Genomic DNA, 25250 nt, shown 5'->3' on the forward strand with positions numbered 1-25250 from the left:
CTGCGATTGCGCTATCTGACGGTGCTTTTAAACAAATATTCAATGACAGAACCTAATGACTGTGAGATAGATATCTGTCAATTTCACGTGGAACTATTGACATTCACTTGCCAAAAAGCAAGATCAGCTCGACTGAGGTCCAGACATACAAGCAGTCCATATGGAAACAGTCAAAAAAAAACAAAGGTGAGGATAGTAACTGGCTTAGCAATTCTGGTGTAACTGGCAAAGCCATTAACGGCTTTTCAGTAGTGACAAATTGTAGAGCTGACAGATGTATGAGTGAAGCATCCTACATGATAATACGCAGTCAATTCAAGTGTGTTAACCTGGCACACCATATTAATTATTCCATATATGCTTTATAAATATATTACTCAGACTTTTTTGTTCAATACATTGTACAAATGTATTCTTCTAAAGAGGTACAGCAATAACTTTGCAGGGACTTAATCTGGCTGAAGGTTGATGTGTACTTAGGTTTATGAAAAATCAACTGTTTTGTTCAGATGCACCTTGATTGGTTGGGGACCAATCATGAGTTTACCAAACCCCTGCCTGCCTTACCTGAGATGAGAAAACACAATAAGAAAAATGTGTGGATTGATATAATCACTTAAAAGCACAACCCTCTAGACATTAGGAATCCGTGCCAATCTTAAAATCACACCACATTATGTTCCATCTCTACTTTACTCAAAGAGGACTACAATCTTTGAGCAATGTGAGGTCAACACGATACTGGAAAGACGCAAAGCAAGAAAATAACAAACCCAGACCAAAAAAATCCAAACACCCCATAATTCTAAAATCCATGCTAAAATAACACCAGACTTGAGGAATTAGAGTCTGTTCTCTTTTCATTTTCAACACAATTATTTCATCAATCTCCAAGCATTTACTTTACAATTTTAATAAAAGCAGATTATCATAAAAGGTGCTACACTCTGTCAGTTCTGTAGCCTTAAAGTCCTTGATTGCGCTCACACACACGTACACCCCTGTGCGTTCCCATCCCGACGGTTGTCTGGGTTCTTGGCAAAGGTGCTGATCTTTTACAGGGCCATCATGTTTTACAGAGTCCATCTAATGAACTGGCTCGGTTGGACCCAATCACCTTGGCTTTCTGTCTCTCAGCAAACTCTTGGAGCAAAGAGTCACAGCTGTGGTTCTCAGCACTCGACAATGGAATACAGAGAAAGTAGGTGTGTGGGTGTGCGTGTGGGGGTAGTGTGGGCATGCGAGAGTGTGTGCCAGTGGCAAATACAGAAAGAGACATGGTTTTTGGGGCGCTGCCCGCCACATGGCGTCTCCAGATGTGCATGGCCTAATGCAGTCTGTGCCCTGTGGTACGGAGTAAATGTGTGTGTGTGTCGAGGACGCAGTTGTTTTGGAGATATTATGCTAGAGTGACTTTTTAATGGCTTGAAAACAAACATTTGGATGCTTGCACTTGTGAAATTATACACAGATGAGTATATTTATGTCAACTTGTCTGTAAGAAGCTGTTCTGATTTAGGCCAAATTGACACAATTTACAGTGTGTGCATGTTATGATATGCTCAGTTGAGAAAGTTTAATATGGCCATTTAGAAAAGTAACCATAACTGCTGCTCCCTCAATTAGGTTACACGCATTTTCAAACAGTGTGAGGTGCCATGGTAGGATTCTGGATTGTGGTTTGCCACTTTAGCGATGTTTGAAAATGAAGATGGCAGTCAATATTTTACCACAAACATTACTCTTACATATTTCTGATAAAGCATTTAGGATGTGATGTTTAACCGGCAGAGAAAATGAAAGATAAACTATAATCATGTTCTGTTAACAAGAAGAGATATATGCGGTAATACACGGTCATAATTTCAATGAAGCAAATATTGCTTGAATGTAGTGAATAAATGGGAAAAAAAACACGAATTGACACATCGTTCAGTGGAAAAAATGAGAAGCCGAATCCTTGAACTGCACAAACAGAGGCAGAGTTTTAAGCTCTAACAGAGTGACAACAAAAATGTTCATAATAGCAGGTTGAGTAAGTGTTGCTACATATATAGCAGCAGGCTGCAAGAAGCAAAGACTTTGCACATACCATCTGACCTCAATAGAAAACTTAACACGGTCCCACTTCCACGTAGAGAATCCCAAGGGTTTTATGTTATGTTTTCTAAAAATATAATAAAACACTGCATGGGGCGAAGGCACACACAAAAGAATTAATATTGACTTCAGCTTTGTGGTTGAAACGCATACTAAATGACTTCCATACGTCGGCCAAATGCGCCTGCCGCTCTGTGGCCGGCGAGGCGCCGGCTTGGCAAAAACTTTTTTTCATTGTCAGCGAGCACACTTGTTGTGTTTTTATGATCTATTTTACGCTCAGGCGCATATCGTAGCCAAAACCGCCTCGCAATAAACAGCGTTAAAATGGGCGTGGCAGACTTGCTTAAGAAAGATGCGCCCACAGCGGGGGATCTCGACGCACACGGGCCGTCGCTACCTAAACGCATGTTCACGCAGTCGGACGTTTGTCTGCGACAGCTGAGCGCGGGGAAGTATAGCCAGGATGTATTTTTACCTTTGGCCCACACGCTAAGCAAAATGCCAAGTACTGGCCTTGAGCAAGACAGAAGCTCGCGGGCAGACACGCAACCTCAGACATGACAGGTCGAGCTCAGCCGACCGACGGAGTTGCCGCAGAACATAAACAACTTTTGACACAATGTGAATCATCTGAACATGTCAATATTGTTTTAGATAAATATATTCAGCCACATTTATATTTAAAGACACATACACAGCATACAGGCCTCCATAATGATTCCCTCAGACCACAAGGAACCATGGCGAGAAATTACTTCTCACAGTCTGTGCAGTAGAGTTTTACGCCCGCTCTACGAAGGTGCCCTTAACAATCTACGGATCACATCTTTGAATGCTACTCTTGATTTTCTGTGACGAAACTTATTTACTACCCATGAAAGGCCAAATTTAACATTAGAGGAGAAACCTGACTCATCGTGAGCGGGCGCAAATGCACGTGCAGTGAGGAACAGCTGTTTGGGTGCTAATCTCCATTAGCTACTGAACTGGCTTCAATGGAGAAAGCTTTTGAAAAATCTCACGTCTCCTTCTCAGGCGTCCATTGTTAACGGGAAAGACAACACCTTTAATATGTGCACGAAAGCGGAAAGAATCCTGTTTAATTAAGAGATAAAAAACTAGAATTTTCAATTATCTGATATGCAATAGTGGGAAAAACATCCATAAAAGCCAGCATTTCCAGAAGGAGCCAATCTTACGTGGTGGCAGACATTTTAAAATTCTGTTACGAAAACAGCCAATCAAATGCAAGTATCCCCTATTGACATCAGTAAAACCCTTTGCCCTATGCCCCTGTGCTGAAGTGCATGAGTTTTTCCTATGTGTGGGTGCAACTGACATCACAAAATAGCTGCATTCATAACAGCAATCTATTTTTTTTGCATACTGATATATATTTGTTCATTAAAAGAGGTTTCATGAAGTTGAAGTCAATGTTCTAAAAATCTTCCACTCAAATCTCTTTCAATGTCTATCAGCTTTTTTTTAGTATAGGAAGAGTAAAAGACTGTTTAAACAAAGTTGAAATAATAGAATGAGCCGAAACTGGGGTTTTTTAATAACCGACATCTAGGGAGATTTAGTCCAACAAATGGTTGATTAATAGAATGATTAAAAAGTATAGGCCAAGACACTAGTCCATTAGTTTTATCATTGGATTGTTTGAAAGCTGTTTTTCGACACATGCAAGCAACACTGATTACAATTTATTTTTAAAAGGTCAAAGTGGACTCTATATATCCCCCCACAGCCATTAGCTAAATAAAGATGCTCAGAGAGTTGTGTAAAAAATGAGAAAAACAGCCAAATGAGCTCAACTCTGTTCCGTCTGAGTGGAACAGACAGACTCTTAATGTATCTTGTAACCTATTTGTGAAATGTGTGGAATTTTCTCGAGTGTAAAGTGTCCAAAATTATATTATCATAATATTTCCAAGGCATTTGAGACCTTAGTGACGTCAGGTGTATAATGCAAGAGAGAGAGGACAGTGAAAAGTTAGAAAGAATAAAGGAAATCAGGACTTACATCCTGTGAAGCTTCGCGGTGCCCAGGAAGAGCAGCTCAGGAAACACTGCCAGATTATTCCGATTCAGGCGCCTGAAAAAGACAGAACAAGCGTTGATAACCTTTTCTTTCCAATTGAGGGCATTTCATCTCAGCTATTTTGTGTTTCATCCCTGCCATGATATTGTATACAATACAGGTGTTTTTTTATCTGCAAATCTGGCACTTCACTTTTGTGGGTGGAGGTTAGCTCCACTTTCCTCAATGACATATTTGAATAAAATCATAATTGATGCAGCTGTCATACTGTGTTTTGCATGTGCAGGCGTATCGAAGGTCATTTGGTGATAGACAGCACACCAGAAAAACAGGCTCAAGATCACTCTTGATGGCAACATGGCTGCCTGGCAAATAGTGAAGTTGAGATGGTGGAAGGCAGGCAAGGTTTGTGGAGAAAGACAAGAGTTCCAATGTAGGCAAAGGGGGAGATTTTCTTTAAACCACAAAGGAAGAGAGGAGAAGACGATGTGGGAAAAACAAACAGGCGGTCTGGCCGCGCTACCCAATGTGTGAATGGGACCCCACTGAGTAAACAAGGTCCTCACAGGGGAGAACTCACAACAGTCCGTCATCACACGCACACACACATACACACCAACAGAAGAGTAGAGAAAACTCGGGTGGGTTTAATAATGTGGGTGCGATCATTTAACCCTGCTTGATTGGAGTGAAGAGGTTTGTGTGCTGATGTCTGCGGGCGGATGTGCCTTGATGTGAGTCAGGGGAGAGTGAGGCAACTGAGTGACACAATGAGTAAAAGGCTGCTGAAACTGTTTAACCTTGACACACACACTTGCACATACACTAACAGGCTGAAGCAACAGATGCTGCGGTGGCTGTGATAAGAACGGAATGACGAAGAGGACGATAACTTGGGGAGCAACAGTAAAAACTGGACATTAATTGGTGCAATTGCTATCTAGCTCTGCAGCAGGGACTTACATGACTTCAAGAAACTCTCGATACCATCTACATGTCGACGAATTGACATGAAAACATTGATATTAGACAAAAAAACACACAACACAACATAATGAAACACAGGATAATTCATTTGACATCATACAGCTCTACTGGCTTCGGAAGGCCGAGGGCAGATTGGATTGAGATTGGCGCACTGAGAGGCTGAATTCTGACCAATAGACTTCAAATGAAAACCAATGTATGCAGGTATGTGTCAAATGATTAACTTGTATGTTATATTACGTCCCCACACACAGCCAAATATTTCCAGGCTGTATTCCTTTCAATTTGGATGGTTATAGTAGAAAGACGAAAATGGGTCCGAAACAAAGAAACTAGACTATCGGGAATAATTTAATACAATCAATACGATTTCTTGAAACACATTAAAAAATAAGGTAGCAGTAAAATTAGGTTAGGTTAGGTTTTAGGGTAGCATAAAACGTGTAGTTCCACCTGATAACATTAGTAATTTATGTAAAAACAAAGAATGTTCGTTCGTACTATTGCGACTCATTTTTCAAACTCTGGACACAACGTCCAATGAGAAACGCTTGCAATTACATACACATAGGTTAACTTTCCCAGTTACGTCAGAGGCCTGTTATAAAATGTTAAACATGCAGCTGAAGTGAATTTTCTAAATAATTCACAATTTTCCCTCTTAACGACGGTTGTAGAGGCTAGCAAACTAAGAGCCCCACATTGAACAGACATTCCCTCGCCATCCCAGCAGGCCCTGCCTAGACAGGAGTGCCCGTTTAGTGGGTTGCATGTTCCCTGAGGAAGTGCATGAAACTGCCCCTGCTTTGGATGGAAGGTGTGGAGAGGAAGCTGCATGAGCTCATACATTAAAAAAAAAGATGGGATGCTGTCAGACTACTCAATGAAGCATTTAAACCAACGGGTTGCATCAAAGCACACCTGAGTTCCAATAGCATGTTAATAAGTAAACTTCCACTATGTTAAAATATCAGATTTTGCCCCAAATATTTTTTTACCGAAACTGAATGACATCATCATAGGGAGTATCCCATATTCTTCAAAGTCATAATATTATTAACAGTATGTAAACTTCAGATTTTGACCAAAGTAATAAAAAGAAATGGAATGTTTGTATTACGACTTGTGTTATTATGAATAGAATCATCTTCTGAGCTGTGTTATTGGGCAAAGTGTGGATGAAGACAGATACGTTGAGGTGTGAGAGTCGCTGCAACTAGAGAATGCCTGACAGCAGCATGGCGATAATCCCCGCAGTCATAAACAGATGCTAGGGGGACACAAACTACACAGTAAATACCCACAAGCTCGCACATACGCATTTCTGCCAACACAGTGTGGCATTTTGTGCATCCGAACATTCAAAAACATACTAAACACACAGACACAGTCTGTTTTCAAAGCCCCCCCCAGAGTAGTTTGAATTGCAATCTGTGGCTGGCAAGGAAAGTAACAACAAATTCTTATAACGCCAGCAACAATGGTGTTGCTAACACATATTTTGTACAAACAAACACATAAAAGCTAGTCATTGCCAAAACCCTTCGATAACACAGCTCTGAGATCCAGGTTTTGATCTCAGGTCTGGACCTTCCTCTGTAGAGTTTGCACATTCTCCCAGGGCTTTCATGGATCGTCTCCGGGTACTCTAGTTTCCTCCCACGTCCCCAAAAACATGCAAGGTAGTCTGGTTGAACACTAACTTGGCCCTAGGTATGACTGTGAGCGTAAATGGCTGCCTGTCTCCTTGTATCAAAAATTGGCTGGCCAATTTCAGGGTGTCCCCCATAATTGGCTGGGATAGGCTCCAGCACCCCCGCCACTTTTGTGAGGATGAGCAGTATGGAAAATGAATGCCATTATAGGACACAACGTATTCCTTGCAAAATTATGACTTCATTCTCCAGATTTAGAGTCATAAAACACTAGTTTTACATTGTCAGCTCTCATCAGAATGCATTGAAGCACCTAATATTCCGGCCAGTGAATGTAAATGCTGCATGTGTGTGCATGTCAGTCTGGCGGAAAGGCCCACTTTACATTGCAAAAGATCCTTCACTGCACTCAAGATACAATCACTCTTATCTGATCTCAAATAGAATGACAGATAACAGATCAGGCATTGTAACTCTTCATCTTAGGTGGAGATTCCTTTACTGGTCAGCATCTTTAAATTCATTAGTTCTTACTCTGATATGAGCAAACAAGTGTCTAACCACAAATCTTGGCCGGTGTTGTGCTCCCAATAGGGAAATCTATCTCCAATGCGTTTTTGGAAAGAAGCACCCAGTGTAATTTCAAGCTCTGCTGCTCAGTAAACAAAACACACGCAGACACACATTCACAAACGCGCACACGCAGGAACACTAAGTTTTGGCTCAGGGATGATAAACGGCAACATTAAAATCACTCACAGCTCCAGCTAATGATTCAAATGTAATTTGCCATTTTTTTTGTTTTAATTATTCTACTTTGTACCGAAACGTGCATCTGTGTTATTCACAATATTCACGTATTACAAAAAAAGAAAATCACCTTCAGTCAATCTCTTGTGTAATCTCAAGACTTGTAATGATACTTTTCCAATTACTACACTCATCACTACCGGTTTGATTTGTGACATGGGATCACTCAATTACTGGCTAATTATCTGATGTTTTATCCCTGATGCGAATCCCATAATTAGAGTGCTTTACTTTGTCTGAGACAGTTCGCAGTTTGTGAATCTCTACTATACACTATTTAAATGTTAGCTCATGATAATAGGATCAAGTCGTCGCCTTCCCCTTCCTCCCTCAGGGCAAAATCTATGGCATTCCAATACTACCAGGACAATGGAAAGAAAGAGGGAGAGAAGGGTGGGTTTGGAAGAAAAACACGACATCGGGGAGAAGAAAGTGCGCCTAAACGTGTGTGCATTTTGGAGGGTGCAGAATCCAAGTGATAGTGACAGTGCAGCCTTGTGTAAGAGAATGCACATGCATGAATGTATCCAAACCCGAGTGTGTGTTAGTGTATGTTGTGACACGCCTGTCTCCTCCACACCTCCTTACACCCCACCTCCACAGCCTCCAGCTACTGCCCCACACCTGACCCCACCCGGCCTATGGCAAAAAAAACAAAAAAAAAACAAGAGCGATGGAGGGGGTGGGACCGTTTTCCGACCCGGTGGGGGGCAGTCACTGTGGATCCATCACCCCAGCTTAGGACCCTTTCCTTTGGACAGCCGTGCCCAGCAGGCTCCTTGCAACCTCCTGGAGGATGGAGGCCTTTGAAATCAGTCCCAGACTCCAGACTCCGGAGATGCGCCATTGTCCGGCAACTGCAGGGGGGCATTGATAACTGGCTCCATCTTTGTGCTTGTGAACATGCAACGCCAAAGACGGGGAATTGAAGGGCCTTACGGAGGACTAAAAGAAAGAGCCGTGTTGTGTCAGAAAGTTAGCTGGCCTCAAGGGTGTTTGTCGCCTTCCGAGGCAAAACAAAGAAACAGACGCATCCTGTTGGACAGCACTAAAATGGTTATGCTCTTTGTCAAATTCCTTCTTTTGAGTGTTGAAGCAACAGGTCACGCTAACCCTGGACATGCTCTACTAAAGCTTACTCACATATTGCTGGGCTGGTCAACTTTGTACCCAATTAACCAATAAAAGGTAGCCCACAAATTTTCGTCGAGTGTAGTAGAGATGCCAGATTGGACGGCATCATTATCCTTTATCATACGTTTGCTACATTTAGCATAAGCTTTGCCTGAATTTGTACGCATTTTTGCTTTAGATCAGCGGTCTCAAACCGGTCCTCAAAGGGCCAAAAGTTGTGCAGGTTTTCATTCAAACTGAACAAGCGGACACCTTTTGCAAGTGTAATTAGTTGATTGCAGCCAGGTGCCACTTATTTTAGAAGACCCCTCATTGGTTAAACTGTCGACACTGAAACAAAGACCAGGACCCACTGCGGCCCTCTGCGGAATCGGTTTGAGACCCCTGCTTTAGACAAAGAGTCACCATCGTAGGCTAATATCTGCTCAATTGCACATGAAGTAGTTCTCAGTCTTTGTTCACGTTTCAGCAATAATCTTCAAACGCGTTTAATGGATTTAGAGTCAAATCTCTGAATTCCCTTTACACTTTCTATAAGATTATGGCGGAACTGAGGGGATTAGCTAAACTCTAATTGATTTACAAATTGATTAAAGAACATGCTGGGATACTTGTTTGCGGTATTCGTCGATGCCATTTTTCAGTGCGTGTTAATTGAAAAACTTCTCTTCCGAGATCGGCTGAGTCTTTAACGTTCTACTACATTCCAGTGTGTCATTGTTGGTTGGTCGGACAACACATACACCCGGGTACATGAATTTATTTATCCACGAGTTGCCCGCACATCAAGCAAGGTTGACAGTCCACACAATGAACATCTCACCAGTCAGGGGTCCTCATCCCCCTTCCCTCTTGCTGTTGTCTCCACGCCAGACGTGCTGAGCCGCTTCCAGTCTACCAAGGCTTAATTATGACTGCCTGAAACTTGGATGCTAAATACCAGTCGCATCCCAACAAACCCTCACTATTCCTGATGCACAGCTCACTAACTTTGTCTTCAAACAAACTTCCTGGCCTCATCCTGACCCGGTTTACGTCATATATGTGATGGGAGTCTGCAGTGAAATGTTTTGTTTTCTAGACCATTTATTTGTTAGTCAGTCAACAGACCGGTTTGTTTGTCCTATCGGTAAGATTCTTGGCGCAGGGCAAATTAGTGTCCGGCAAAACTGAGTTTTGATCAAATATTAAGATGTACATTTGGGAGCAGAATTTGGCAATTGATTTGGCGCAAAAAAAGGTCACTCACAGTCTCTCCAGCTCCTTCAGATCCTGGAAGGCTCCTCTCTCAATTGTTGTGATTTTGTTCTCCATCAACTGCCTGCAGGAAGAAGCAGCAAAGAGTGAGATGGTGTGATGGCTTGGGACAAAGAAAAACTCTGAGGCTCAAATGATGGAAGGAAATTGTGCTTTAATGGAGTCAAGAAAAAAAAAGGATTTTGACAAGGGGGCCACGAGAGATTGCTATTTGAGATGAAAGTGGTTGCAGTGGGTGTGGAAAAGAAAGAGAGAGATTGATGCAGATGAAAGTTGATAGATTGTTGAAACAGCATCAGGAAGAGAGAGAAAGAAAAGATAATCAGCGGGCGATCGATAGGGCCCCGAATTTACTTTAAAACTAAACCCATAGTCATCTATCATCCAATTTAGATTGTCTAACCTTCCAGCAGTGACTACTCATTCACTTACAGCAAAATGCTGACCAAGAACCTCTGCACAAGCACACATTTTAATGCAATCACATGACAAACAGAAGGTGTACCACCATCCAAGTGGATGACCGGGAGACCGGAAACAAGCTCTATAAGAACACACACACACAACACACACATCCATTCAATAAGGACATAATCTGCAGAGGAATTCTAACAATGTGCCATTCACTTTTGGTTGTTGAGTCACACACAGATGGACACACACACACACCACACATACACACACACAAACGTACTTGTGGAAGCAACCTGTTCTTACTTGACTCCCCCTTTCATCCTTTCATTCGTGAAAGTTGCGCGTAATGACAACCTTCTCCTCGCTCTGAATCACTTCCTTACCACCAACTGCAGAATATAAGCCCCTAGGGACCCACCGTTTATAATAAGATCCCCCTGACACTTCAACTAGGAGGTTAACAGGTGCTTAGGCTATGACACACATAGGTACGCTCACCCATTCAAAAGCATTGCAACAGATGTTTTTATTTATTTATTTAAACCTCAGAGAGAATGAAGGCCAAAGAAAATTTATGAAAGGCTACTTACAACACACGCAGATTTCTCAATCCAGCAAAATCTGCCTTGGTGATTTTGGTCAGGTTGTTAGCATTCAGGTCCCTGAAAGAGAAAAGGCCAAAGTAACAACAATGCAGTCTTTGGAATGGCGGTCCTGAATGAAACTGGCATGGTGGACTTAGATGTAAAAATGTCACTCATGCATCAATTACGCCGCGAAAGAGGTCCATCTGCGGCTTTTGCCGCTGCACTGCGGGCCCAGTTTTCATTTGATCTCTGCCTAAAAGAATACAGCCTGTTTAACTGGAAGCCCACTTGGCTTCCAAATCCGTTTTTGATTAACTCGCTGGTCTGCAGACAAAACTGATGTGGTCTCGGTGCAGCGCTAATGCAACACAACGAAACCACCAAATGACCACCACGACCACGTCACCCATGCATGGCCCTTCATTTGTGTCTTGATAGCGACTTTTACAATAAAATCATTTGTGCCTTTACTGGTTTGTGGCTTTCACTGTTCGGTGTAAATGACATTGTAGGTGTGTTGTAGTAACAGGAGCACTCTTTTACGTCATTAGCCACCGTTAAAAAATGTCTCCACCCTCAAAGTTAAAATGGATTGGACGTCTATTGCCGTCAATGGTGCTGAAACATGAACATTTACAGCCAGTCCTAGTTTAAATGAACAGGACGTCTATCTTTGTCAATGGCAGGCAAACAGATCATTAAAATTATTTTCTTATTCTAAAATGTTTAAACTTGACACTAACTTTATTTGTTATTTCATATTCTCCTGTTTATATGTATATTTAAATTTTATCTTTGTTAAGACAGCTTAAAAAAAGAAAATACCATACTAAAAATATTCTTTTTTTTAAACAAAAAAAGGGAAATTTACACAATGTCATAGGTATTTGTTATTTATAGTGTTATTAGTGGATCCCTGTTTTTAATTTGTTTGTAATTAGTATTTATTATTTAATTTATGATCTTAAACAAAAAATAATAATTATATATTATAATGAAAGGGCATATCATGGGCCAAAATGTAAAGTCCACGTATTTACCCTTTAAACTATTAACCGACTATTAAATAAACCAGATTGCACAGCCTGCTTAATTAAGTACCAAAACACCCACGGAGCGTCTAATGCATCAATTTTAAAATCACGTTTTCTACTTTATAACAGAACTTGTGCATAAAAAATATTCAAATAAATTGACAAAAATGAGGAATTGCACTACCAAAACGTGTTAGTATTTAATGCATGCAATCAAATTGAAGTAGTATAGGTAGTTACTTACAGTCTCTCGGCATTGCGGGGTATATTCCTGGGCACACTGCGGAGCCCTTGGCCGTGACAGTCCACTGTGGTCCCGGTGCAGGAGCACTGAGTCGGGCACGGTTGTCCAGACGCACCCCGTCCGGACAGAGCGACGGCCAGGACGGCCAGCATCAGCAAGTACTGAGCTCGACGCCCCAGGTCGGCGTGGTACGGGTTCGGGGCTCCCGGCATTGCGGCAAGTGGAAGAAAAGCGAACTAGCGACAATTGAAAACGATCCTGGAAAGTGTTCGCCAAACCTCCTCGTCGATTTCAAAATGCCCCTGTCCTCAATTTACATCGGGATCTCCTTAATGAGGGGGTGCGATGGACTCAAAGAAGCGGGCGTGGGATCCCCCCGGAAGGGCGCAAGGAGGAGCGGCGACTGTTTGGCTGCGCTACAGCGGCACAAACTTCCACATGTCCGCGGCATGCAGTGTCCCAATCCACCCCCCCTTGGCACCTCGGTCCTTCTTGCCCCGTCTGATCCACAGAAAGCCCCCTATCCCCGTACTCTCAAGCACCCTCGGTGCAATCGGCGTACACGCTCGCACTCATTCACGCGCACATTCCAGTCCAGGTGAGGGAGGCGTTGTGGTGATTATTCATTCGCAACACGTGTCCAGCGGAGAGCAAGGTTTGGTCTCCTCCTCCCCCAAACTAAAAAAAAATCGGCTTTAGGAGAGGTAATACGGACGTTTTGCTTCAGAAATGCTTGATAGTCAGTCAGTCACAGGCATCGGGGTGAGTAATGTCAAAGCAGGACGGACACAAACAAGTGCGCGCAACACCGTGATCCGAACGAATGAGCCTGGTGCGTCAAAGCGCTGCAGCCCGCAACGTCTGCTGGTCGAGAGACACTTGAGGTGGGGGAGAGAGAGAGAGAGAGAGAAAGAAATGTGGGGGAGGCAGAGAGAGAGAGGGAGTTGTGGGGGTGAGAGAATGACAAAGGAGAAGACAGTAATGAAACACAGCAGAGGAAGGGCAAAAGTTATCATATTTAAGCCTTTCACGGACAGTATTAGACAGTTGACCTTTAACCCTTTGTAGCAGGGGTGTGCAAACTTTTCTTTCCAGGGCCCACTTTTAGAAAAAAGGCCACAAGGGCCAACTTGAAATCCTTCCGCTTGCATTTGTTAAATTAAGGATTGGCGGCCTCACGGTTCTGGGGTCGAGGGTTCGATTCTAGGTCGCATGTTCTCTGTGGGCTTGTGTAGGTTTTCTCTGGGTGCTCAAAATCATGCAAGGTAGGCAGGTTGGACACTTAATTGCTCCTACCTTTGATTGCTTGTTCTCTGTCTCCTTGTGCCCTGCGATTGGCTGGCCACCGATTCAGGGTGTCCCCAGCCTGGTGCTTGAAGTTAGGGGATAGGCTCCAGCACCCTCTGACAATCTTGTGAGAATAAGTGGTTCAGAAATTGAATGACAAAAAAAAAAGATTGGCATCAGGTAAAAAGGTTGGGTTTTTAAAATGTATTTTAAGAATTCATTCATTGGCTGCCATTCACTGCGATAGACGTCCAATCCAATTTGACTAGGCCGGCATCACATTAAAATTGGATTGGGGGTCCATTGCCATTAATGTTAGTGAAACACATTTTTTTGGCTAAAATTCCACTATATGGAAGGTGTTTTGGGGAGTAAAAGTCAAACATCAGGAAAAAAAACACTACTCAAATACAGCAATTATAGTATTTTCATTTCATTACTTCCAATGATTGCAAATGAGCATTGGGAGATCAAGGGAGACTTAGTGGAGAGAATCACACACATATTTAGGGAGAGTATACTGAGAGAGGGAGCGATAGAGAGCGGACACAACTCACCTGATGCTTTATTTAGCCGCAAGGCGACAAAATGGGGAACACCCATCAGACATTGGAGTTCAGTTGCAGGCCTTCCAAGTAGCCTAATAATCATGTGCTGTATCTGAGATACCGAGAAGCCATGTTGCTTTTTTAGCACGCTTTGGGCGTCGGTGTCTAGTTTGCAGGACACATTAATAGGACTGTGTGAGGATTTACACTTGGCTTTTAACATTATATTACTAGGACGACAAGAGTTGCATTTACATTGGTCTATTTTCAGCAGGAGAGCCTCAATCGAAACATGCGTACCTCTCCAATAAAATTAACTATTTATAGATATGTATACATGACTAAATTGGAAATAGCGATGTCTACTAAGCATATATAAATACATCTTTGCCATAGAAGTTAATTTGTTATTATAAATCCTAACAAGATGTTAGTTATTGCCATTGTCACCATTATTGATTGCCAACCACGGCACATTATTCAGTACGAGAGCTTTATAGATGTGCCTGGGGCTAAAAATTAATAATTTAATTCTAAAAATGAATTTGTTTTTATTTTTTAATCTATACCTGCAATGTTAGTGACAAGGAGCAATAATCGGGCACATTTTCACTGTACACAGCCTATATTTGAGTACAAAAAGACAATTTATGATTTATATATACAACAATATATAAGGATTTAATGAATAAATGCTGTCCAAAAGTCTGAGAGTATTGTTTTTGGAAGAGTTTTTGCAAACATGAGTGGGGTGAATAGAATGGACACAAGCACAGTGTGTGTGCCTTGACCTCCACTGAACCCCTGAGACTCACTCACAATACCCATAGGGCTGGATCGACCTGGGTTAAGACCCTCTGCTCTAAAACAAACACACTGAAAATACTTTAGTAACTGTCTGGAAAAGCATTGTGGAGTAAGAAAGTGGGGATTCGTTGGGATATCGCATTGCTGACTTTATTTTCTCAAATTGTCACTCTTAGCAATTGTGCGTCCAGGTTGGCACACATACTAAAATGTGCATAACTTTGACAGAGAGGAAGTGATTGGACAATCAATGATGGCACTAATTCATACAGGAAGTGAGGGATGAGCAAAAGAAGAAACAAAATGACACAGTAAAGCTTTAGGGGACTGGACCTGTTTGGACATACCCTAACATGACATGTCCCAACTTACTACACAACATTGCCTCAAACAACACAGAGACAGACCGACAACAACAAAAAAACACTTTCTGAATTGCAGATATGAAGCATATGGCAGTTTTGTAACACATAACATAAAATAACACACATAGTAACTATTTATCACAATGTTTGTCCAATAAGAGTTGACCAAAGTATCCTGAGTGCTAAAAGTACTGCCATTAAAAGACGACAGACTACAGTCAGCAAGTTGCACCGTTAGATTTACCATCCCTGTATTTCTACCTTGACGTTTACATGGTTACTAATGTTAAACAATAGGCAATTGCTCCTATGAAATACTAAATACCAGCCAGAAGAGGAATGTTCATTTCATTTCATGTACGGCAACGAGTCTTCAAACCTGACTGTAATGTGGTCCGTCCGGATATATCATAAGCGCTTTTATGATCGATTTGACCTTTAACAGCTGTACGTGTGTCAAGAATTGTTTAAGGAGATGCACCGGTGAGTTGACAGATGGTCTGTAATCGGTAAAACTAAGAACCTCCTCCTGCTGCTGCCGTGGAGGGGATCGTTCTAATGCATAATCAATTGCATTGTTTCCACTGAAATCTGGAACTGAACATGCTCTTCAGCCTGCAAACAGACAAGCATGTAAAACAGAACGACACTCAGTCAAGTGAATTACCATTAAAATTAAAACGATTAATGCAAAATTACTGTATGTGTTTATTAAATTCCTGCAAATGATGGAGTTTTGTTGTCGAGTTTAAAGCCCATTATTAAAAAAAATTAACATACTAAATTAAATAAGATTTTTTCAGGGTATTGAAAAAATGAATTATCATAACTCACACAGATCCAAACCTAGTGAAATTGTAGAGCAAGAACAATTTAGGTAACATTGTGTCTGTTCATACCTGTCCATCAAAGCGGATACGACTCAATGGAAAACGAGTAGAATGGTAAATATTTCACGAACCAAGCAATTAAATAATGAATAATGAATCTGAAATTATTTGAAAACCCGTTTTTTTAGTGGTGCACTTTTGATGACACCACGGCCAACGATGATGGCTAACCCTTGTAGTTTCGGTTCCCTTGTCATTGTTAGCAACTATTCATTGGCCACATGTCAATTGTCACTTGGTCAAAGCAATCTGCAGTAAAATATTTTGCTCAAAACAACAGAACAGGCTACTTACCATTTGGTTCACCTTCTTTTATGTGCTCAATCCACTCAATTCACCGCTTGGTTGGAAGGAAGTAAAAAAAAGGTTAATTTTGGCAGTGTTCAAGTTGGAGCAATTTCCTACCCAACATGTACTATTGACAATTTTTCCAATAAACCATTGAAATTCTTGGCACCTCCACTGCTTTAATTCTTATCACAAATCAACAATTGAAAAAAAATAAAAACTAAAAACAAGTAACAGTATGAAATGTGCACTGATGTGACATTTGGCTGGTCGGAGGTATTGAATGACTGCTAATGAGATTTTGTCTGTCCAATACAATGCTGTGCTGATGCTTCTCAATCAAGCCTGTTGATTTGGGAGCTGTTTGCATTTGTTTTATGGCCATGCAGTAAAGTTGAAGATGTGGGGGTGAGAATGTGTGTGTGTGTGTGTGTGCACCAGGTCAACCACCTGGTCACTAAACAGCTGCTACTGAGACACATGCAACTCTAAATTCATCCTTGAACACAAACCTATGCAGCACTATAGTGCAGGTTCAGGGCATAGTGTGTGAAATTTAGTCACATTTTCAAAAGATTGTGCACGCGTGTGTGTGTGTGTGTGTGTGTGTGTGTGTGTGTGTGTGTGTGTGTGTGTTGGAGGTGGGGATGTCACTTTTTGCCTGATTATCACATCATTAAAAACCAATGATGTTTGTGTTTGGACTGCCACTGTCAACACAGGGGTTGGTTACACAGCTGTATTAACACAAACACACCCGTGCGTAATTACCCACTCACAAATTTGCAAAGAAAAACACATCAATATAGTATAGAAAAACAACATTAAAATAATATCCCCAATCTCACATGCCTTGCCTTCCCCGATGTGGAGCATCCAGAAGCCTTGAAATTGAACTGCGGCCCTGAAGTTTGTGTGAAGAACTGACTACCTTTGATGCAAAGGAACTGATTGTTTTCACACACATACATGAAGACATACACAGGAGTAGACAGTCCCAGCCCGAGGAAAAGCTAAGAGGGTGAATGGGATCTGCATGAGGAGACTGGTATGTCAGAAACGTTTCCTTGTCGCTGGAGGAAGGCAGGTTGGGTTTCACGTCAGTTGAGTCTGTTTGGGAAATACTAATTCATCGCTTCATGTTACATGAAAAACAATGTGACAAAGCAAAAACAACAAGAATGATTCTTACTTTATATTTGTCTGAAAAAGATTGTCCAAATAGATGGATAAAAGATTTGAGAGAAATACATAGTACATTTCCTTGTCGAAGTAAATGTTGGACAAATACATCCAAACAGGCGTGATGGCCTATGGCCCCTCAGAGTCTCAACCACTGTAATCCCCTCACACCATCATCTTTCATTTGTTTGGAGTCTGCGGCTCATCCTTAGACGCAAGCTACAGTAAGTGACCCAGTCGAAGCCATGTTAAAATAGCCCGTGAGCATAAAAGCAAACGTGTGTGAAACTAATTGTACACTGGCGAATGCCAGCTTGTCGGGATGGATCACTGAGGCAAGAGATTAAACAGTTGTCTGAATCCAAACCTGAATTGGAATTAGCAAGGGAATAGAATAAATCCCATATATCCCTAGTCTCGAAAGAATTGGAGAAGCTGCTGTAGTCGAGGTCTGAGTGAGAAAATAAACACAGACCAGACTACTAATGACACTTTTATCTCTTTGCCTTCCCTTGCTGTTGCACTCTTGTGTTTTTCCCCTTCACGTTTAATTAGAATAAGGGGTAATTAAAGTGAATGTATTCTAATTTTTTAGTGCACTAATTTGTCAACAACAATATAAAAAAGCAGTTTTATAATTGTGCCATACAAGACACACAAAACATGTCACCACTGATACCAACATTAATTAGGCTGGTAAAATGTTAATTCTCTTAGAACAGTGCAAATACAGCTTATAGAATCATTTCTTTCAAAATTACCATTGGTTGAGACACGCCATTGTATGTAAAAAAACTTTTATAAAAAGCTTTAAAACTGTAGATTGGTCAGGCACGTAATAGTGAGTAAACATATTATTACCGTATTTTCACGACTATAAGGCGCACTTAAAAGTCTTACATTTTCTCCAAAATAGACAGGGTGCCTTATAATCCAGGGTGCTTTATTTATGAAAAAATCATGTGTCATTCATTGAGGGTGCGCCTTATAATGTGGTGCGCCTTATAGTCGTGAAAATACGGTATTTATTACTGTTGGACGTGTTCTTTTATTTTCCGAAGTTTTAATGTTTCAATCTTAGTACAATACCAAATTAGCAGTGAAAGCCAAAGAGTTGAAAACATTTTTTCCTGAGATATTTTTTGACTATTAACTTATTTGTATTTGCATTTTTTTTTACAAAGTTGAACTTTCACAAATCTTACTCTAATGTAAAATAATCAAGCTACTCTAGACCAGGGGTGACAAAATTAAGATTATTGGTCCACAACAAATTATGAAAATATCATATGACTGGCACGAAAGGCTTAATTTTAGCCTACATTTAGTTGTTTTTCTCAGCTATAAACTAGATGGAGCTAGTTACTTAAATACACAGTACCTCTCCATTGCCTGTGTTTCTCTTGGCTGCACTGCATCAAGGAGGCAATTGTGGATGTTTGCTTCATTTTGCTGCATCAGATCTCAGCTTCGATGTTCAGCCAAGCCAATTTAGTTTTCACTGCGCACCATATCTGTATTGGCATTGTTTATTGAATCAATTAGATGTTAAATCCACCTCACAGGACCCAATAATGTCAGTTTGATAAGGGTGATATAATTAATTGTGTTGAGTTTTTGTCTTATTTTTAAATATTCACTCCAAGTTGCTCAGCATGAGTTACTTTGCATGGCTCAGTTGTCTCCTGTATTGCAATTTCCCCTTTATTATACCCTTAATGCAGTGGCGGTCCATGCATTTTCTCGTAGCGCCTTCAACAAATCAATCCAACCCTCAAAAACTATTTATGGCTATAAAACCTCTACTGCAGCTACAGCTGCAACACATAAAAAATAATCAATAAATCAATGCACAAAAATGGGCATGCACATTACAACCGGGCCAGGGGGGTGATTTCCCCGGGAAAAGACAGCGATGGACGTCAATGGCGAAACGGCAAAAATTGCACTAAAATGGGGGAAGCTAACAGACAATTTGGAATTATTTAACAAGTATTCATGGACAAAATATAATTAACATCAGTCTGTGATTCAGATATTTCTTAGGCCAGCAGAGAAGGCCTTGAAGGCCCTGACGGCACACCACTGCCTTAATGACATCATACTGGCGGATTATTTTGATTAATATCGCTCTGGGCAGGCATCAAATGCAACGCCACTGTGCAAATGTGCCGAAGACTTTTGACCTTTTCTTTTGTAATAATTATCTCACATTTGCCACAGTTGTTTTTTATCTCCCGTAGTGGTGTGTATAGGAGCAAAACAATTATTTCTCACTGATACTTTTGGGCTGTTTTTCCATCTTTGATGTATACCTTGGAGAGTAACAAGCAAAAGTGAGTGAATGAGTTATAGCACATGTAAGCTGCGGTTAAGACATGGGTCTTAACTTCTGACGTGCTGTATAAATCACAGCTCTCCTGGAGATGAGTCTTCATACGAGATGACTCTTTTCTGTCAGATGATGTGAAGGCTGGTGTGTGGAGACCCGTGTCCTAAGAGAGTGCGAGTAGTTCATGTGTAAATAAATCATTCAAGACACACGAAGCATGATGAACAGGTCCGAGAAACAGCAAGGTGCTTTAAGTAGAGGAAATAGGAGTGGGGAGAAAACACCTATTGTGAAGAAATAGGTGATATATAAGAAAAGGGCTCAATACTAGAGAGCAAGGGACATGAAGTTAAAATATGTAAAGACCTATGGTAGTGTGAACAGGGAAAATACAGGAAGTGTAGGATGAAGAAAGAGCATTGCGGGAAAAATCAATAAGTCCAGTGGAGAGACTGAAAAAGTCAACGTGCCATGGTAGACCTTCACACACACACACTACAACCAGTCTTGTGGTGCTAATATGCATTTGTCTGTACAAGCATAAGTGTAAATAACATATTTGCACATTGATTCGGAGTCTCTTCAAGTGCCCACTTCACAGTGCAGATCTAATATACCTCTCTGTGTGCTTCGAATTGAGCGGACGTAAACAAAGGGATTTAAAGGGATTGCAAAGGTAGTTGCTCATTGGCTGCGAATGGATTGGCGAATGATTGTGTGTAAAACATTGCAAGACTCCCTCTTTAAAATGCACCTGGCTTTGGTTTTCCACCAAATTATCAACACCTGCTCCAAAATGCCTCTTCACGCAGTGCAACAATGTGCAAGTCCAGATTTGCACTGCGCACGGAAATAGAGTTCATGTTATTTGATAGCATTGGTGACCAGGGTCGTGCCACCTTTGGGCAAAGCACAAGAATATTTTGCTTAACTTCTCACAAAAAAAATTGTACTGGCTATGTAATATAACCCTGTTCATTTATTATAATGTCATATTAAATGAAATATTTATCTCATCTTATATATTATATTTTCTTGACCAACAATATTTATTATTATGCATCAATCTTTACGTTGCCTTTGTAAATGTTGTTTTTTGTAAACTGAAATGTCATCCTAAAAGATTTGATACCATTTGATAAGTGGTCACAGATCAAATTTGAGTTTCGATCGATGCATTCTGTATCAGCTTGATTACTCTTAGGTTGTTTATACATCTTAGATCTAAAGACCTTCGTCTAGGTGTAACGAGCAGGTGCCCAAATAAAATGTCTCCAATAGTGTCCTTGAACACCCGCACTACATTTAAATGAACTGTGAAGGATGATGCCAGCGAACTAATGGGGAACAAGTTCTTTTCTCTGTCAACATTATGAGAAAGGACAGATGAAACAAAGAGCCTCTTAGAGTAACAAATGTGCACATTCCTACTTACAGCTGCTTTCCTTAACAACTTCCTCCTTGTCACTGCATCTACGAGGTCATGTTCACACACACAAGCAAACGGCTGTAGGACATTTTCTACTTTTTGTAAAACGTCCCCAAAAGAGCTCCCTTTCTCCAGTTATATGGAGACCGGTCATATTTTAGCACCCCTCCAGGCTAGCGGCTTTGTAGCAATTGTAAAGCCGACTCAGTCCGTCATTGTCTAAATCCAACTACTGAATTCTGTTTTTCCATTTGGCCGCAAGCGCCTCTCAAGGGTTGACGGGGGTCCGAATGAGAGAAGGTCACCCATGATCTCTTCATCGTTCCTCACGGAGTCATCCAATTGCTCCTCTTATCCTCCCAGTCCTTCGATGCGATGCTTTGTCTCTCTGCTGTCAGGTTTTAGGGTTAATTGAGGTCTCAACAGCAGGAGAGCAGTTATGACATGCTTGTGTATGTGTTACCAGTTAAGGATATGGTGTCAGATTTAACCATGCGTTCCACACTTTGTACCCTAAACTGATTAAATGGCCCACTATCCATCCAGAGAATATTCTTTGGGCACTCAACATTTGTTTTTTCAATGTGTTTTAGTTACCCAGAAAGGTATTATTTATTCACTACAACAAATAATACATCGTTGTTCCTCTAGCTATATCGGTGATTTATAGTGACAGGCAGAACAAATGAGTTAGATATGACCTGTGTGCATCTGTCTCTGTTTTGCAGTACAGATGCTGATTGAAGTTGAGGTTACATGCTGGGTAGCTTTGCATCAAAGACTGACATTCGCCTTCCAGGATATCCCATTTAATGCACATGCACAAACCTTTTAAAGGTCTGCATTACAGAAAGTCTTACATACAAAGACACACACACAAATACACAACACTAGTATGCCCTCACTCAACTTTATGCATTTATATGTCGGAGTGATATAGGTTGATTTTAACTGCACATATTAAAAAAAAACACATTTGGCGTAAAATCTAAATATACTGGAAAGCTAATTAAAATATTGCATTAGTTAATGCAGGCATTTATTCTAAAAAGTTAAAACTTGCAATTAATATTTGCAGCTTAGAGGCTGGATTTTAATGATTAAAAATCTTTACGCATGGAAAGAGACGTGTCAATAGCTCTTTTTCAGAATGTCACCAAAGATGATTCAAAATGATGGATTGCTCGTAATAACAAGATGAGAAGAAATATTAGCTGAATGTCAGCCATAAAACAGCCAGTCTCTCGAGAGGAAATTAATTCTAAGACTAAAGTTTTATGCAGGCATAATACCGCCAGTACGTTTGATAAAAAACATACAATAATAACCTTGAAGCACCAAAGGGGAAGCCTTTAGCCTTTCAAAGGATTTTAACATTTTGAGTAATTCTCCTTTACAACTGTAGTAAGAAACGTCGAACGTAAGAACGACACCTTCCACAACAGCAATTTTGTTTTTGTTTCATAAAATTGCATGCCGGCGCAATTACTGTCATCAACCTTCACATGTGCATGGGCTTTTCCCTGTCTTAACTTTGACCAACTAAGAAAAAAAAGAGTGGGGGGGAAAAAGTGAGGACTATGAAGGGAGATGTAAAAAATAACAAATGAAATGAGAACAAGATGAAAAGAAACGTATTGGTTTACATCTCCACTGAACCCAGATGACAACTTAAATTCGGAGAACACCTCATTTCTTCACTAAATCATCTTGTATCCACCTATTTGATATCAAGCATTGAATACTCAATGCTTTTGGAGTGATGTCAGACCACCATAAAATATCTACATGTTAGTGTGAATGACTACTGCGTGAGCATGTCCTTCTTTATTTCTAAACAAACTCAGACCAGGTTTCTCAAAAAAAAAAAACCAATAGATTGCAGGGTGAAGTAAGGAAAGCCCCCTTCTAGCTAGCCAACACATATGAATCCATTCTCACTCCATATCCTAGAATATCTTCTTCTAGTGCAGAAACCATCATTAAATCCAAACTACACTCTCTTCTCTTCCGTCACACAACAACTCAGTGCAGAGGCTCGAGGATGGACTTGACTCAGCGTGAACTGGACGATGGAAAATGAAGTTCCCGCTGCGGCTATATGATGTGACCTCTGTGAAACACGATGCGCCCATGCACAGCTGGAGAGGTCACCCAAATGAAAGGCTAATATTTTTATTCTCGGAGTAGCTACTGCAGCATGAAAGAAGGATGAACTGTGAACGTGTCACTTGAGACCATCCCTGGGATAAAAGAGAAAGAGGAAAATAAAGGATGCTGAGAGATCACAAAAAAAGGGCTAAGCATGAAGAGGTAGATAAGCTAAAAAGATAAAATGGGAAGTAAACAGAGCCGCTTTCATCTTTCTTTTTACTGTGGCAGCAAATGCGGCGGGTTTGCCATGAGACAAATATCAGAAAGGGTTTATTTTGGCATGTGGGCGGCAAAAGAAAAATTGAGTGTCCACAGCCATCTTTGCGAGGACAATAAGACGCAAACGGATGGAAAAATTCAAGTCTTTTGACGGGTGTAGTCAGAAATATCATTTTGAATTTCATCATTAGAAACGTAAATGCAATCTAATACATATCACTCTAAAAGGCTTTTTTTGAAATGACCAAAATACCTATAGAGGTTTAAATGTTAACTTTTGTAAAGCTGTCCACTGTGGTAACCACTGTCTTTGATAGGGTTAAAGGTCGATCATCCAATCTTACTGCATCAATATGCATTTGCATCCATTTATTATAACATTTGTCTAATAATCGGGGGTGGTAACATAGCTAAGTGACTAATCACATGAAACATGTAGGCAAACAATCACATGAGATTTCACACCTATGGACATTTGAGACTCATCAGTGTACTTGACATGGATATTTTTTGCGATGTGAGAGGAAGTTAGAGTAACACTAAACCACGGCACTGCTGTAATATTTTGACCCTTGACCGGCTTTGTACATACCAAATGTCAGAGCTCTTGACCTTGACCTCCCTCGTTCCCTTGTCTTCCTAAGATTGCAGCTTGGCACCAGACAAGTGAAGCTAAGACAGGTCCAGGCAATTACTGTCAGACACCTATTTAAAGGGACAGATGGCACTTAGTAAAACTGACCTTCATGATTCCCCAAATCCAGAACTTATTTGAAAAAAAAACAAAAATTAAATTAAATTAAAAACGAGCACCGATATTTTATGAGAAAAAAAAACGGGATAAAAACTAATCTCATTTTCTGAACCGCTTTATCCTCACTATTGCGTGGGGTGCAGGAGCCTATCCCAGCTGACTTTGAGCCAGAGGTGGGGGACACCATGAATTGGTAGCCAGTCAATCACAGGGCACAAGGAGACAAACAACCATTCACGCTCACACTCATACCTATGGGCATTTTAGAGTGTCCAATCCATGCATGTCTTTGGAATGTGGGAGGAAACCGGAGTACCCGGAGAAAACCCACTCATGGGAGTACATGCAAACTCCGCACAGGTGGACTGACCTGGATTTGAACCCAGTTCCCCCAATGTGAGGTCGACACGCTAACCATTCAGCTGCCGGGCCGCCCCGGTATCAAAACTTCTTACCTAATTTAAGTTTACATGAGACCTACAGTTCATGTGCCAAATACTATCAAAAAGTTATTTCCTCTATTCTCTTGGGGTAATTGAAAATAAATATGGTTTTAGTTTTGGTTAACAATGTAGTTCCCATACATACTGTACTTTCTAAGACGCAACATACAGGACATGAACGTGTACAGATATGGTGACGACATCAGACATCACAGATTGATTAACCAAGTAAAGCTCCTAACATGTTTTTTGTCTCCTTACATGTCGTTTGTATGTGTGTATA

General features: G+C 40.9%; 1 protein-coding gene and 1 long non-coding RNA gene across 13 annotated transcripts in view; both read right to left on the reverse strand.

The window, feature by feature from the left end:
* The window catches only part of slit2 (slit homolog 2 (Drosophila)), an 86742-nt gene extending 73619 nt beyond the window's left edge, over window positions 1-13123 (reverse strand). For 7 of the 11 annotated variants that reach the window (XM_077604659.1, XM_077604654.1, XM_077604657.1 and 4 more), the window contains exons 1-4: window positions 12270-13122; window positions 10995-11066; window positions 9983-10054; window positions 4130-4201 (exon numbers count right to left, since the gene is read on the reverse strand). In XM_077604659.1, coding sequence (XP_077460785.1) covers window positions 4130-4201; window positions 9983-10054; window positions 10995-11066; window positions 12270-12481 — 428 coding nt within the window. In that variant the 5' untranslated portion in view covers window positions 12482-13122. Of the gene's footprint in view, window positions 1-4129; window positions 4202-9982; window positions 10055-10994; window positions 11067-12269 lie in introns of all 11 variants that reach the window. The other 4 variants (XM_077604664.1, XM_077604662.1, XM_077604663.1 and 1 more) reach the window with 2 other exon arrangements.
* A 5445-nt stretch (window positions 13124-18568) lies between these two features.
* The window catches only part of LOC144077150 (uncharacterized), a 42887-nt gene continuing 36205 nt past the window's right edge, over window positions 18569-25250 (reverse strand). For both annotated transcript variants that reach the window (XR_013300902.1, XR_013300901.1), the window contains 2 exons: window positions 24363-24475; window positions 18569-19150 (listed from right to left, as the gene is read on the reverse strand). This is a non-coding gene — a long non-coding RNA (uncharacterized LOC144077150). The remainder of the gene's footprint in view (window positions 19151-24362; window positions 24476-25250) is intronic.

This window comes from Stigmatopora argus, chromosome 7 (genome assembly GCF_051989625.1).
Source record: "Stigmatopora argus isolate UIUO_Sarg chromosome 7, RoL_Sarg_1.0, whole genome shotgun sequence".
Lineage (NCBI taxonomy): Eukaryota > Metazoa > Chordata > Actinopteri > Syngnathiformes > Syngnathidae > Stigmatopora > Stigmatopora argus.